Consider the following 13,186-nt stretch of genomic DNA (forward strand, 5'->3'; position numbering starts at 1 on the left):
ATTGCAAATCGCCAAATTGGATGCCAAAATTCAAAATGGCCAACTTCCTGTTGAGTTGAGGCCATGGTTCCTGTCGACTTTTGTTCATCTCACACTATAACATCTTCCCACTAAGTTTCAGGAAATTTGGTGGAACTCAAATTTTGTTTTCTGTTTTCACCTTAGGGGCGCTACAGAGCCTTTGAGCAAGGCACGAGCAAGCCACGGGTCATTGTGTTATTGTGGGTGTCGCTGTGATGCTGCAGGTCTGTTTGTTCTGTGTGAATCTACACGGTGGAGTGTCTACGACTTCCTGCCTCAGAATAACTCAGCCTCGGCTAAATAGGGCTCCGGTTAATCCTTAATTCTCAGGTCACTCTGTGCTGATCAGTGATCAGTGAAAGTCCATGAGGGAGTTTCCTCTCCTCTGCACAGCAGGACAATCATGCACTGAAACACAGGCAGGACACCAACACTGTGTGAGTACTATGCTTTGTCTCTTTTATGTCCATTCTATTCTATTTTATGTCTATTAAATACCTGGTTTAAAACTAAGAGGTTTTCATTGGAAACAGGGAGATGCACTAATTTAACAAAATTCACACATTTATTGTTGATTCAAAATTGTATGTACAAAGGTTTAATGCTTTAATTTTAAATTGATTATTTATTATATAACAAGATATAACTTCATTTTTGAATGTATTATGTTCTACATAGAAAACCCTGATTTGTTTATAACAGTGAACATTTAAAGTCGGGTTCCACTCTCAGTGTAAATTTAAATAAATATTTATTAAATATTTTTATCTGTGTACAAAAATCAGACTTTTTAAAGAAACTGCTGTGAGCCATGCTTGTTTGGTAAATTAATGACTTAATGTTTACTTAAAGTGTTTTTCAAAACATACACAAATAATTTAACTAAAAGGGTGTGAAAATTCTGCCAATTTGTTTGAAAAAAGAAAGTCAGAATTCTGAGATTTAATGTCCAAATTCTAAAAAAAAAAGTCAGCAGATTTAATGTCAGGATTCTGAGATAAAGTTAGAATTCTAATAGTCATAATTTTGAGAAAGGCAGAATCCGAAGAGTCATAATTTTGAGAAAAAAGGTCAGAATTCTGAGATTAAAGGCAGAATTATGAAATTTAAAGTCAGTATTTTGAGATTTAAAGGCAGAATTCTAAGAAAGTCAGAATTCTGAAACTAAAATCAGTATGACTTTGATCTCAGAATTCTGACTTTTTTTTTTTGAAAGAGTAAAATCGAACAGATAAACACCAAATCCCATCACTCGCTCATTTCTTATCAAACCTTTGGTGATATTTCCTATATTTCCATTGTTTGGGAATCACTGTCCTAAACTCCTTTTCATCTGTACAGGCCCTGTAGGGTCTGACAATAAGCACAATGAAAGAAGTGACATTGGATTCTCAGACAATCCATCCGACTGCTGCTGAAACAAAAACAAATCCTCACGATTTTCATGTTTCCCTTCCAGTGCAGTGATGCCTCCTCTGGTTCTTCCACCAAACCTTCATGCTGACGTTCATCTGTGAGAAGAAGAGTGGAACCAACAACCATGAGCACCGACACTGTCTGCAGGGCCGAGCTAGACTCGGAGCACCACGGCGAGCTGGCCGACCTGGTGGCAGCCATGAATGTGGCGGCCAATCGCATGACTCCGCCCAACGGCTTCAGGTCCGGCCCCCCGAGGACGGCAAGACCTCGCCTCTCAGACAGAAAGATGTCCCTGCAGGAGCGAGGGAGCCGCGTGGCCCGACAGCCCACCATTGAGACCAAACGTGTGTCCATCACAGACGCTGATGTGCGAAGTTCTGTAATTCTCACACGCATGTAAAGAACACCCCGCCCTCACACGTGTGTCACTAACTGAATTCTTCATGCTTTTTCATTTTGTGTAGGACTGTGTCCGGCTCAACCAGTACAAGCTGAAGAATGAGATCGGAAAGGTGATTATTATTATCAATCCTTCTTTAACCCTTCATCGCTGACAGGATTTCGCATTCCAGGTTCTTAGTCCACAGTTTCAACAGAAACAGATTTCCAACTCGGAAGGTTGTCCGTTTTTTTTACTTTTATGCAATATTGGCATAAGGCTTGGACCCTTGCATTGCACCAGGGCTCTATAGCACCCCCTAAGCTGAAATGTGGGTTGTACCGAATATCACAAAACTTGGTGGGAACTTATAATAGCCCAAGACATCCAAAAAATCAATTGGGTCCAAGGCCTCAACTCAACAGGAAGTCGGCCATTCTGAATTTGGCGTCCATCTTGGCGATTTGCACGCTTTGTAAATGAACAAACTCATCTGAGAGCATTCATCGTACCAACGTAAAAAAAACTCAGTAGTTAGACTCATTTAATAGTGAACAAATAGCTGCAGCTCGCTGCGTTTGACTAACTCGTACCACGTTATACGATCTGCATCATTGGATTGTTCTTCCACCACAGGGTTCATATGGAGTGGTGAAGTTAGCTTACAATGAAGACTCGGAACAGTACTACGTAAGTTAAAGCTCATAAAAACTGTGCAGAAAGTGTCGTCAAAGTGAGTTTGTCTAACTTTTGTCTGACTTTTTTGCATTCAGGCGATGAAAGTCGTCTCAAAAAAGAAGCTCATGAAACAGTGTGGATTTTTTCGTGAGTAAAAAACTTTCCATCTAATACAATAATAATAATAATAAATAACAATTGAAACGTGGTTTTGCTATTCCTGCGCTGATACTGTGTTTGTGTGTGCGTTTTCTTCCAGGTCGTCTGTCTGCACAAGGTTCCAACTCACAGCAGCAACACGATCCGTTCCCTAAAGCCACGTTGCCTCTGGAGAAAGTGTACAAAGAAATCGCCATCCTGAAGAAACTGGACCATCACAACGTTGTCAAACTGGTGGAGGTCAGTCAAAGGTCAAATGTGACATAGTCGTGAACGTGTGATTGAAATATGGATGAGTACAGTTTTGTATAAAGTACCTAAAAGCAAAACAAGTATCTGACCAAAAAATGACTTTGGTAGAAGTTTAAGTTACTTTTTATTTCTTAACCAAAGAAAACCAACATCTTCGAATAAAGGTTTTGCACTGATTTCATTGTATACCCCATAACAAAACTCATAATTTATGCACCTCTAAAAAAGTACATTAACACACCTAGAGCACCAAAATATGTTCATAAAAATTGTACACATTTTATTTTATTTTATTTTTTAATGGTTTAAACCAACATCAGTCCTTTCCATACGTTTCAAATATTAATGGATTTTTAAGTTTTTAACCCTTAAATTGTCAAGTTTTGTGCATTAAAAAAAGTTAATTGAATGGGTTTCAATTAGGACATTTTTGTCTATAGGTGTGTTAGTGTGAGTATTTTAGTTTAAGTGGGTAAAAACATTACAGGAAAACACTCAAAATCACAAAATGACAATAACAATGGGTGGTTTAAAAACATAAATAACAAAATACAGGACACTGCTCACAGTGCTTACCTTGTGGGGCAAGGGAAAGTAAACTCTGAGCCAAAATGGCGCCCAGCACGGACTCGGCTGTAAAACTACGGTGTCCTAGGAGAATGTTTTGCTAAAACTCCACACACAGACACAGGTAAACATCAGTAAAAGTCTATGTCTAGTCTAAGTATATTTACTGTATAAAAAGTAACTTTAGTAAAAAATAAGTCAGAAAATGAAGCATGCATATGTTTGTCTTACAGGTGCTTGATGATCCTGTTGAAGATGGACTTCACATGGGTAGGGACTCATTTATCCATTTTGTAGTTACTTAATTAAGCACATTATTCATTCATTCTCCATGATACATGAATTATACAGGATGAACAAAGGGCAGTCATTAAAATCACATTATTTGTCCTCAAGCCTTCGAATTGATGTCAAGGGGGTATGTTTTCATTTTCGTTTTCAAGTGTTTTTGGATGGACATCATATACATTGTTAATATATAATCATTTTCTGTCTTTTTCCACCCTTCAGTCCAGTGATGGAAGTGCCTACAGACGACCCTTTCACAGAGGAACAGGCTCGTTTTTACTTCAGAGACATCATCCTGGGAATAGAGTACTGTGAGTTTAGAGTCTGGATTAAATGTCGCTTTGCAAGAACAGCATAGATTTACTTTAAAAAGCTTGATTCCTTATGTTTTTGCTGTCATTTATTATATGGATATTCTTTTAGGTACATGCTTTATTTAGGTTTAGACTTTTATTTTTAAATAGTTTTTAATAGTTATCTTCATGTAATTTGGATTTTGTATTTAAAATAAAATGAAGTTGCAGTTTTCATTTTTAATTTAAATAAATAATTTATTAATTATAAATGTAAAGTGGGTTCCCTTATAGAATGTTTGGGAAACACTGCTATAAAACTGAGGAGCCTTGTTCTGATTGTCATCAGAGATCGTTGAACATGGTGTATTGTTCAAGATTAAAGCTGATTAAAGGTTGCCTTTTGCAGTGCACTACCACAAGATCATCCACAGAGACATTAAACCCTCCAACCTGCTGCTGGGAGACGACGGTCACGTCAAGATCGCGGACTTTGGCGTGAGCAATGAGTTTGAGGGCGCAGACGCGCTGCTTTCGAGCACGGCGGGCACACCGGCGTTCATGGCCCCTGAGATGATGACCGAACACGAGCTGAGCTTCAGCGGGAAAGTGAGATGCAGCCGTGAATTATGCTGTGTTTACACTCCGTATCCATACGTGCGTCTATCAAGCCACATGATCATTTTGTACATTTTGTGACGCGATGGGAATGCTGGCCGCAAGTTGCCATAGTTTAAACAGAAATAACGGCCATTTCTTTTCACCATCAACCAAAGAATTGTTGCACTCTCTGCTGTGGAAACGTCTGCAGAGAAGGAACTGTCGTCTTGTGTGGTTCCACAACAACCACACGGAGCCGGACACAACGTGGCGAGTTTCACGATGGTTTCTACTCTGCAGACGTTTTACACAAGGGATAAAGTGTTGTACATTCCTGAGTGTCCACACAAAATAGCAGAGTCTGGATGCTGGCAAGTACGTGACGTCATCTGGAGAATCACAACGCTGATTTTGCCATCACGTTGTCGCGATCTTTCGCAAAGGTGGAAAAATTTAAACTCGAGGGGCAGACACGATTTTGTTGCGTCGCTTTGCCCCAATCTACATGTGTATATCGCATCTGTGCATTGACTTTCTGGTCCTGGGTATGACACTAAACTGCATCCAGGCGGAGTGGGGAGGTTGTGCGTGGGATCAGTACACCCCAACCTGAAACCTATAAAAAGCACACTCACACAGGTGAGCGAGTGTGGTCGTTGCCACAAAACTGAGTGGGCTCTTGGGCTTTAGGGTTTGGAATCTTCAAGTCTCCAATGGCAGTTGTCTTGCAACTGGTGGATGAGAGCTGCTGTGGTCTAAGGCGAACCTCGACTGTAATAAAGCCTTCCGGTAGCTCGCTGAAAGCACTCCAACCAGGACCGGCACATCTCCATCCCCAATGGTGCTGGTGGAGAAGGTGGGTGCCCAAAGTGCATGGGTCTCAGGCTCAAAACCCACGATCCACTGTAAACAAACTCCAGCGAAGGCTATTCAGGCCAGAACCAACGAGGCAATTGAATCCCAAAGGATCTGAGCGACTGCCTAGTAGTAGCATTGACTTTGTATGTAAAGTTTTTGGGGCGACAAATTTGCGTCACGTCCGGTGTGAACACAGCATAAAACTTCCTCTCGTCATAATTTCAGACGCTGCTATTTTAATGGAACGTCCTTGATAATAAGCATTTTGTACGTGTGTGTTTTGCAGGCATTAGACGTGTGGGCGATGGGAGTCACACTGTACTGTTTTGTTTTTGGGAAGGTAAGCAAAGGTCACAGCAAGTTATCTCTCTCTGTCTGTCATCAATGTCCAACAGTCCAAACTTGGCGGATGACTCACTAAAGGCACAAATGTATGCTGTGCCGACTTGAAATGTAGAAGAAATGTAAGCGATATCAGTAGAAATGCCACAAATATATCCCTAAAAGAACCAACAGATATTCTGTTTATCTTGCTTTTAACCACATATCTTCAGAACAAACGGTTTGCGTGACAGGCTTCAAACTTGCGGGTGACTTGCTAAGGGCACCAGTGTGTGCACTGTCCAAGTTGACTGTGTCTGGATAATAAAAGCCAGAGATATATTCATTCCATTCCATTTTTGTCCCCTCTCCACCCAAATCAAATTAATGTGGAGATGCAAAACTGTACTTCTTCATGTACACATTAGTGCATTTAAGCATCACATAATATTTCAAAAACAAATTTGTTAATATTGCATTTCGATGTAGACATTGGATGTGATCAGATTGCTGGAAATGCTGGAAAAAAGGACATTCTATATTATGCACATATTCTTGTATTTTCTTTATATATGTTTTGACATAGTAATGGAAAGAAAGCCGCTTAAATGCTCTGTACTCTTATGGGTCAACGATAAATTCATATTTTTCTGTTCCCAGTGCCCTTTTTACGATGAATACGTCGTCTCTCTGCACAACAAGATCAAGAGCAAACCTGTGGAGTTTCCAGAGACGTAAGCAAACGTCAGAAAACTACATTATTACGTTTGTATTCTCTACTCTGTTAGCAACTTCCTGTCTACAGTTTTTTACGGATCAATCTGAATTTTCCATGACAGGTAGGTGATCACCCAAGTATAGTCCCAATTGCATTTTGGTTAAGAATCTGCCCACTGATGACGTCACAAAAATGACCAAAGAAGAAATCCCCATTTCGTATAAATGGGCAGAACTGTAAATAATCTCTAAAATATCCATCAAACATCATCAGACTTGAATTACATTTGCTATGTGTGTGGAGGTTCAGTCAATCTACCATCTGACCAAGTCAGGATCTGCATCTGATCCAGATTCTGGATTTGGTGACAATTTAAATCAAGTTCAGATGTGCCCACTGATGACGTCACAAAGATTTATCTGATATTAAAGAAATCTCTATCTCTTCTAATGGGCAGAACTGCAGATTACATATTATGTACTGTATTTGGGGACAGTTTAAATGTAACATGGTGTGTATCTCAGCAACATCTTAAAAGATCAGCAAGATTTTTTTTATGATCATGTAACATGGTAATAACTCTAATTAGGTAAAGTTCTATACAGATCCAAAGTTCTTCTGGATCCAGTGGGTGAAACATAAGATCTCTTTTAGTGATCTTGTTACAGATCCTGTGCAAGTTTGTGAACGTATACACTAATTTGCCAATTTACTCTTTTTCTCACAGGCCATTGATTAGTAATGAACTGAAGGAGCTGATTGGACAGATGCTGGACAAAAACCCAGGAACAAGAATCACCATCCCTGAAGTTAAAGTCGGTCACAAAAAAGACAAATTGATTTTTTGAAATCAAGTGTTCACCACAGTCTCAATGAGGGTGCGTGTAATTACAGGTTCACCCGTGGGTGACAGAGAATGGCTTGAATCCGCTCCCTCTAGAGGAGGAGCACTGCACTGCGGTGGAGGTCACAGAGGAGGAGGTGCAGAACAGTGTCAAACTCATCCCCAGCCTTTCTGCTGTGGTGAGTCCAAAACCCATCCTCAGGGTCCTGTGGTCAATTTATATGCATTATTTAAAGACAGATTTTATTTAAAGGGTACGGAATAGTATTAGTACCTCATTTAAAAAACAAAAATGAAAGAAAGAAAAAAAACCCCAGCACAAATCCTGAGATTAAAGTCGGAATTCTGAGATTATAGATTAAAGTCGCAATTCTGAGATTTTAATCTCAAAATGATTCTGAATTTCTGATATTAATCTCAGAATTCTGACTTTTATCTCACTTTGATCTTAGAATTTTTCTCTAGGTTTAACGGTGTTAGTAAATTTGAGGATAATTGGAGGGTTAAATGTTTTGGAAATGGATGTTGACATGTTTTTTATGTCAGGAATAAAGTTGACTAGAACGTTGACACACAAGTGGGTGAATTTCTACTTTATAGACAGTCAAACTAGATTAGAGGACAACAGGTTTGTGCTGCCATTAAAGAAATTCAAATCCTCACTAAACTTTGACATATACCACTCTGTGATAAGTATATAAGTAGTCAAATAATTAATTGTTTCATTTTATTTGAACTCAAAACAGGGTCATCATGGTCTATTGACCCTTTATTTCAATACAAAGTTAAACATTTTTGGTAAATGGTTGGACTTAAGTAAAACTACAGGTGTAACAGCATTAATTGACAAGTATTTATTTTACCCTTATTTTCACCTTTATCTTCTTGACTGTAGACGCACCCTTTGGTGTGGAGATTAAATTGTCTTTGTATAAAATGTCCTTTCTTTCCCCCGTGTCACTGCAGATTCTGGTGAAGTCCATGCTAAGGAAGCGCTCCTTCAGTAATCCCTTTGAGTGTCAGGGCAGACGAGCAGAGAGGTCCATGTCTGCCCCCGGTGGTCTCCTTACGTAAGTAGACCAATACGTAATCTCGCCCACTCCGCGCTCCCTGCCAAACTGCCAGCTCTGAGATTATAGGGCCTCTAATGCTGTGTTCACATCAGACGTGTCTTTCGCACCGTGGGATCATTTTGTGACGCTGGGTGCAAGTCGCCATATTTTAAACAGAAGTAACGTAGCATTTCTTTTCAACCATCAAACAAGGCATTGTTGCACTGTTGTTTGCCCTCACTTGTTCTTTCGCTCCCTTATTTGTTCTTTGAGCTCCCTCACTTGTTCTTTGCACTCCCTCACTTGGTCTTTGCGCTCCTTGATTTGTTCTTTGTGGTGGTGGTTTTTAAAATTAAATTAAAATATCTTACGTTAGATACTTTCAATTATTTTGTTGTACTGTATGTCGACGGAGAACAATTTCTAGACGGCGGTCTGTGCATTGATTTTGTATGTAAAGTTGTCGCACGTGAAATTCTTGTTGCATCCGGTATGAACACAGCATAATCCGTGTATCATTAGCTCATTAGTTTTTCAAAATGAAAAAAAGACAAATAATGACTTGTTTTTTCCTATTTCCGATATTGTGCTCATTTGAAAAACGCTAGTCAGAGAGAAAATTCACAGATTCTTCAACGATCAATAACATTTAAACAAAACGTTGTTGAAACACATGCATTTTCAATTATCCTTTTCATCAAAAAGAGCTGGAGAAACTACGTTGATCTCTACGTGCAGTCATCAGTGAGACCGGAGCACAGGGGCCGTCTACAAATTGCAACACCTAAAAAAAGTATAAAAAATATTCAATAACTTCACCATAATACACACGGTATTATGATGTTCTGAAACGTTCTGAAAAATTTACTGCTGTACTGTACATAATGCTACACCACTCAGTTTGAAAAAGAAAATGCTTTTTACATTATGGTGAAGTAATTCACAGTCATTACTAATACATATTCACAGAAAATACAATTTTTTTCAAACTGAGTGGTGTAGCACATCCTGCAGGAGACATTTGAAGTTTATAGAGAGTTTGATGACACTACACTGTATTATGGTAAAGTTATTTAAAATTATTTCTAATAAATATTCACAAAAATTAGCTGTGGTGTATTATCATGTACAGAACAGCAGTAAAGTTTACAGAAAGTTTGGTGTAGTTATTCAATATTTTTAATATTTTTTGGGGCGTTGCACTTTGTATGCATAAAAAAAGTGATATGCATAAAACTTCACATTTTTTGCAGACAGTTCTATGATTCTTGTCATGTGTGAAGCTCCCCTGTCACAGCCATTATTCGTCTTTTCATTTTTCATTTTATTTTGAAAATCAAATTAACAGGTCGTTATCTGTTTTTTTCATTTTTCATTTCATTTTGAAAAACGAATGGTACAGGGATTTGAACTAAACAAAGCAGCGAGCACATGCTTGTCAGTCAGTAGTAAAACCTAACATATTAACCAATCATATCTAGAACAGTAATCTCTGAATTAAGTTAATCATTTCTTACAAATTAAATGGTGCTTTGCTCCCGTTTTCTTTGAGAAGAAGGTTAGATTTTCTTTAAATCTGATCTTCTTGGAGGGATGATGTACACTGCAAAAACAGCCCCAATAGAAAATACAATAGACTAGAAGTAAATAAAAGAAACACATGAACAAAATTTGAGAATTTTTACCTTGAAAGTTCTTACATTTGCATACACACACACACACACACAGTATTTAACACATTTCATACACAACAGTAGTGAACACGCAAGTGTAAAACTTGCGTGTTGAGATTATTTTTCTTTTAAGGCAGTTTTTTTAGTGCAGTTCCAGTAATTAAATATGAATATTTTACAGAATGAGGCTCTTTCCACCTGTTTACAGTCTTTATGCTGAGTCATGCTAGCTTTAGACTTACTATAAAACCTTTATTTTCTTTCTTTTAACTGCCACACTCCAGCTGTAATAAAATCTGTATTTCTGTAATTCTGGCCTCTTACGTCTCCTTCTCGCAGAGGTTCTTGGGGTTTGTTGGGTTCTTCACCTCTGCTTCATCCTTCCTTGAGGTAATTTATTTATTTTTTGTCCTAAAGCATGTAGCATGTTGAGCTCATGTGCTCCAGAGCCAGAACAGCTCATCTGTTAAGAGGATTTAAGAGAGACAAGACAAACGCAAAGCTTCCAACAAACGAGCTGTACCTAAAATAACTGGACAAACACACACGCTCGGTGCTGTTGTTGTTGTTGATAATGAGTGCAGAGCCGTACTCTATAGGGCCCTTGTCATCACAGAGGGGCCCCCAAAATACTCTTGACATGTCTCTCAAAACAGCGTTTTTGCTGCAACCCATCACCTGGTCCTCAATGTTAGAGCTCCTCTGTATACGCTCACCTGCCACTTTATTAAGTACACCTGTTCAACTGCTCATTAATGCAAATATCTTATCAGTTAGACAGATATGTTCTATTTTGTATTTACATTTCAACACTAAACGTGCACGAGAACAAAGTGTCACAAGTTCGTTCACAATCAGCCGTTTATCACGGATGACGGATAGTTTTGTTAGTAGTTTAGTAGTAGTTTTGGTAGTAAGCTTTTAATTGTTGTTTTTACTCGTAGTTTAGTCGTTTAAGTCATAGTAATGTTGGTAGTAGTTTAGTAGGAGGTTTGGCAGTTGTTTTATTAGTAATTTAGTAGGAGTTTTGGTAGTAGGTTTTTAGCAGTTATTTGACTGGTAGTTTAGTAGTTTTAGTAATAGTAATTTTGGTTGTAATTTAATAGGAGTTTTGTCAGTAGGTTTTTACCAGTTGTTTTACTGGTACTTTAGTAGTTTTAGTAATAATAATTTAGTAGTAGTTTTGGTACTAGGATTGTAGTAGTTATTTGACGGGTAGTGTAGTAGTTTTAGTCAGTAATTTTGGCAGTAGTTTAGTAGGTGATTTGGTAGTCGGTTTTTAGCAGTTGTTTTACTGGTAGTTTAGTACTTTTAGTAATTGTTATTTTGGTAGTAGTTTTAGTAGGACTTTTGATAGTAATTTAGTAGGGGATTTGGTTGTTGTTTTAGAAGTAGTTTATAGGAGCTTTGGCAGTTTTTAGCAGTTTTAGTGGTAGTTAAGTAGTTTTAGTAATAGCAATTTTGCTAGTAGTTTTTTAGTAGTAGTTTTGGTTGTCATTTAGTAGTAGTATTGGTAGTAGGTTTTTAGAAGTTGTTTTACTGGTAGTTTGGTAGTTTTAGTAGTAATTGTGTTAGTGTTTTGGTAGTTATTTTAGTAGTAGTTTATTAGTTTTAGTAGTAATTTAGCAATAGTTTTGGGTAGGTTTTTTAGAAGTTGTTTTACTGGTAGTTTAGTAGTTTAGTTTTGTTAGTTATGCCGGTCATTTTTCGGGAGCTTTGCCTGCCAAACATGGTGGTGTGAGCAAACTGTGTCATGTTAGAAATAAATTCTGCCCAGGAGCCTCATGAAGGCGGCTCGGTGCGGGCTCTGGTTGACTGCTTCCTGTTTCCTCTTGATGAGGTTGATGTAATGTGATGAGCTGTTCTGTTGAGGACACACCCCCTGTGACAGTTTTAGTGTAGTGTCCCCTCCCACCCCCGCACCTCCCCACCTCCTCTTCCCCCCCGTCTTTCACCTCCAATAACACGACAGAGCTGTGTCTGTGTCCACAGGAAAGTGAGCAATGAGGGCAGCAGAGACGGAGAGTTGGAGGACTTGTATGAAGTCGACACATTTACAGAGTGCACAGACTGAAATTCACACTTTTATTTTCGGCTTTGGCATCATTCTGACTGTGCTCACATGATTGTTGTAATGCAGAAAACTGTCACGTCACATTCTGAATGCAAATGAGATAGATTGTAAGTTAAATTCATAAAACAACAGCAAGTAAAAATATAATTCTCTCAATTCAGCTTGTTTTAATAATTAAATTGCACGTAAATGGATGTACAGCAATTATTTACTTTTTGTTGTTCTTACCGATGTAAATAAGCTAAATTAATGAGATATTTTTTAATTTTTTTCCTACAGCTGTTGAATAAAATCTCTAATATCAAACAGTGATTTTGTAAGAAGCAACTGGACTTATTTTGTTTATATAATTCAGTTTCTTCTCCTTAGTTTTGCGCCCTGTGTTTATTCTTTGTTCTGTCTTTCAATCTTCAGTCTTTCTGCTTTTGTTTGTCATTTTTACTTTTTACATATGACATCTTAAATCCTGTATAAATACACACATTCTATAAGCTAATTTGCCACAACAACAATCTCATGTTTCTGTACACATTCAGAAAAGGTAACAAACCTAAAGGCCAACAAAGTTGATGTATAAAATGAACCTTGTTCTTTAGACCACTAGAGGGAAGCATTGTGCTGCAAGAGGACTGATCATGAAAAACCAAGAGGCCCCTTAAATAGAGACAGACAAGCCCTTTATAATTGCAGAAACACACTTTTTTCCTTTACAACTTTTCAAAAACACTATTTTTAACAACTTATACAAAATGTATTCTACTTCTGCTGAGAATTTTAAAAATTTATTTGCACCGAATTTCACGAAACTAGCCCAAGACGAACAGAAAGTCTCATTATGGAAGTCGGCCAGTTTGAATTTGAACTTGTCTGACATAAAAGAAATGCGACAATTTGTACTAGACACATCAAAGGCAAAAAGTTACCAAAAGGTTTGCGGATTCAAAAGGGCGTGGCTATGCAACCATCAGAATTTTGGTACATTTTGACCAT

General features: G+C 38.1%; 1 protein-coding gene across 1 annotated transcript; it reads left to right on the plus strand.

The window, feature by feature from the left end:
• Positions 1-346: 346 nt before the first annotated feature.
• Positions 347-12,508, plus strand: camkk1b (calcium/calmodulin-dependent protein kinase kinase 1, alpha b). The gene is made up of 17 exons (XM_044032013.1): positions 347-458; positions 1,481-1,807; positions 1,905-1,952; positions 2,456-2,509; positions 2,593-2,644; positions 2,757-2,896; positions 3,709-3,745; positions 3,872-3,893; positions 3,986-4,074; positions 4,466-4,665; positions 5,801-5,854; positions 6,496-6,569; positions 7,281-7,368; positions 7,448-7,576; positions 8,364-8,467; positions 10,462-10,512; positions 12,115-12,508. The coding sequence occupies exons 2-17, from the start codon at positions 1,562-1,564 to the stop codon at positions 12,194-12,196; spliced, it is 1,470 nt and encodes a 489-aa protein (XP_043887948.1). The 5' UTR covers positions 347-458; positions 1,481-1,561; the 3' UTR covers positions 12,197-12,508.
• The last annotated feature ends 678 nt before the right edge of the window (positions 12,509-13,186 follow it).

This window comes from Solea senegalensis, linkage group LG8 (assembly GCF_019176455.1).
Source record: "Solea senegalensis isolate Sse05_10M linkage group LG8, IFAPA_SoseM_1, whole genome shotgun sequence".
Classification (NCBI taxonomy): domain Eukaryota; kingdom Metazoa; phylum Chordata; class Actinopteri; order Pleuronectiformes; family Soleidae; genus Solea; species Solea senegalensis.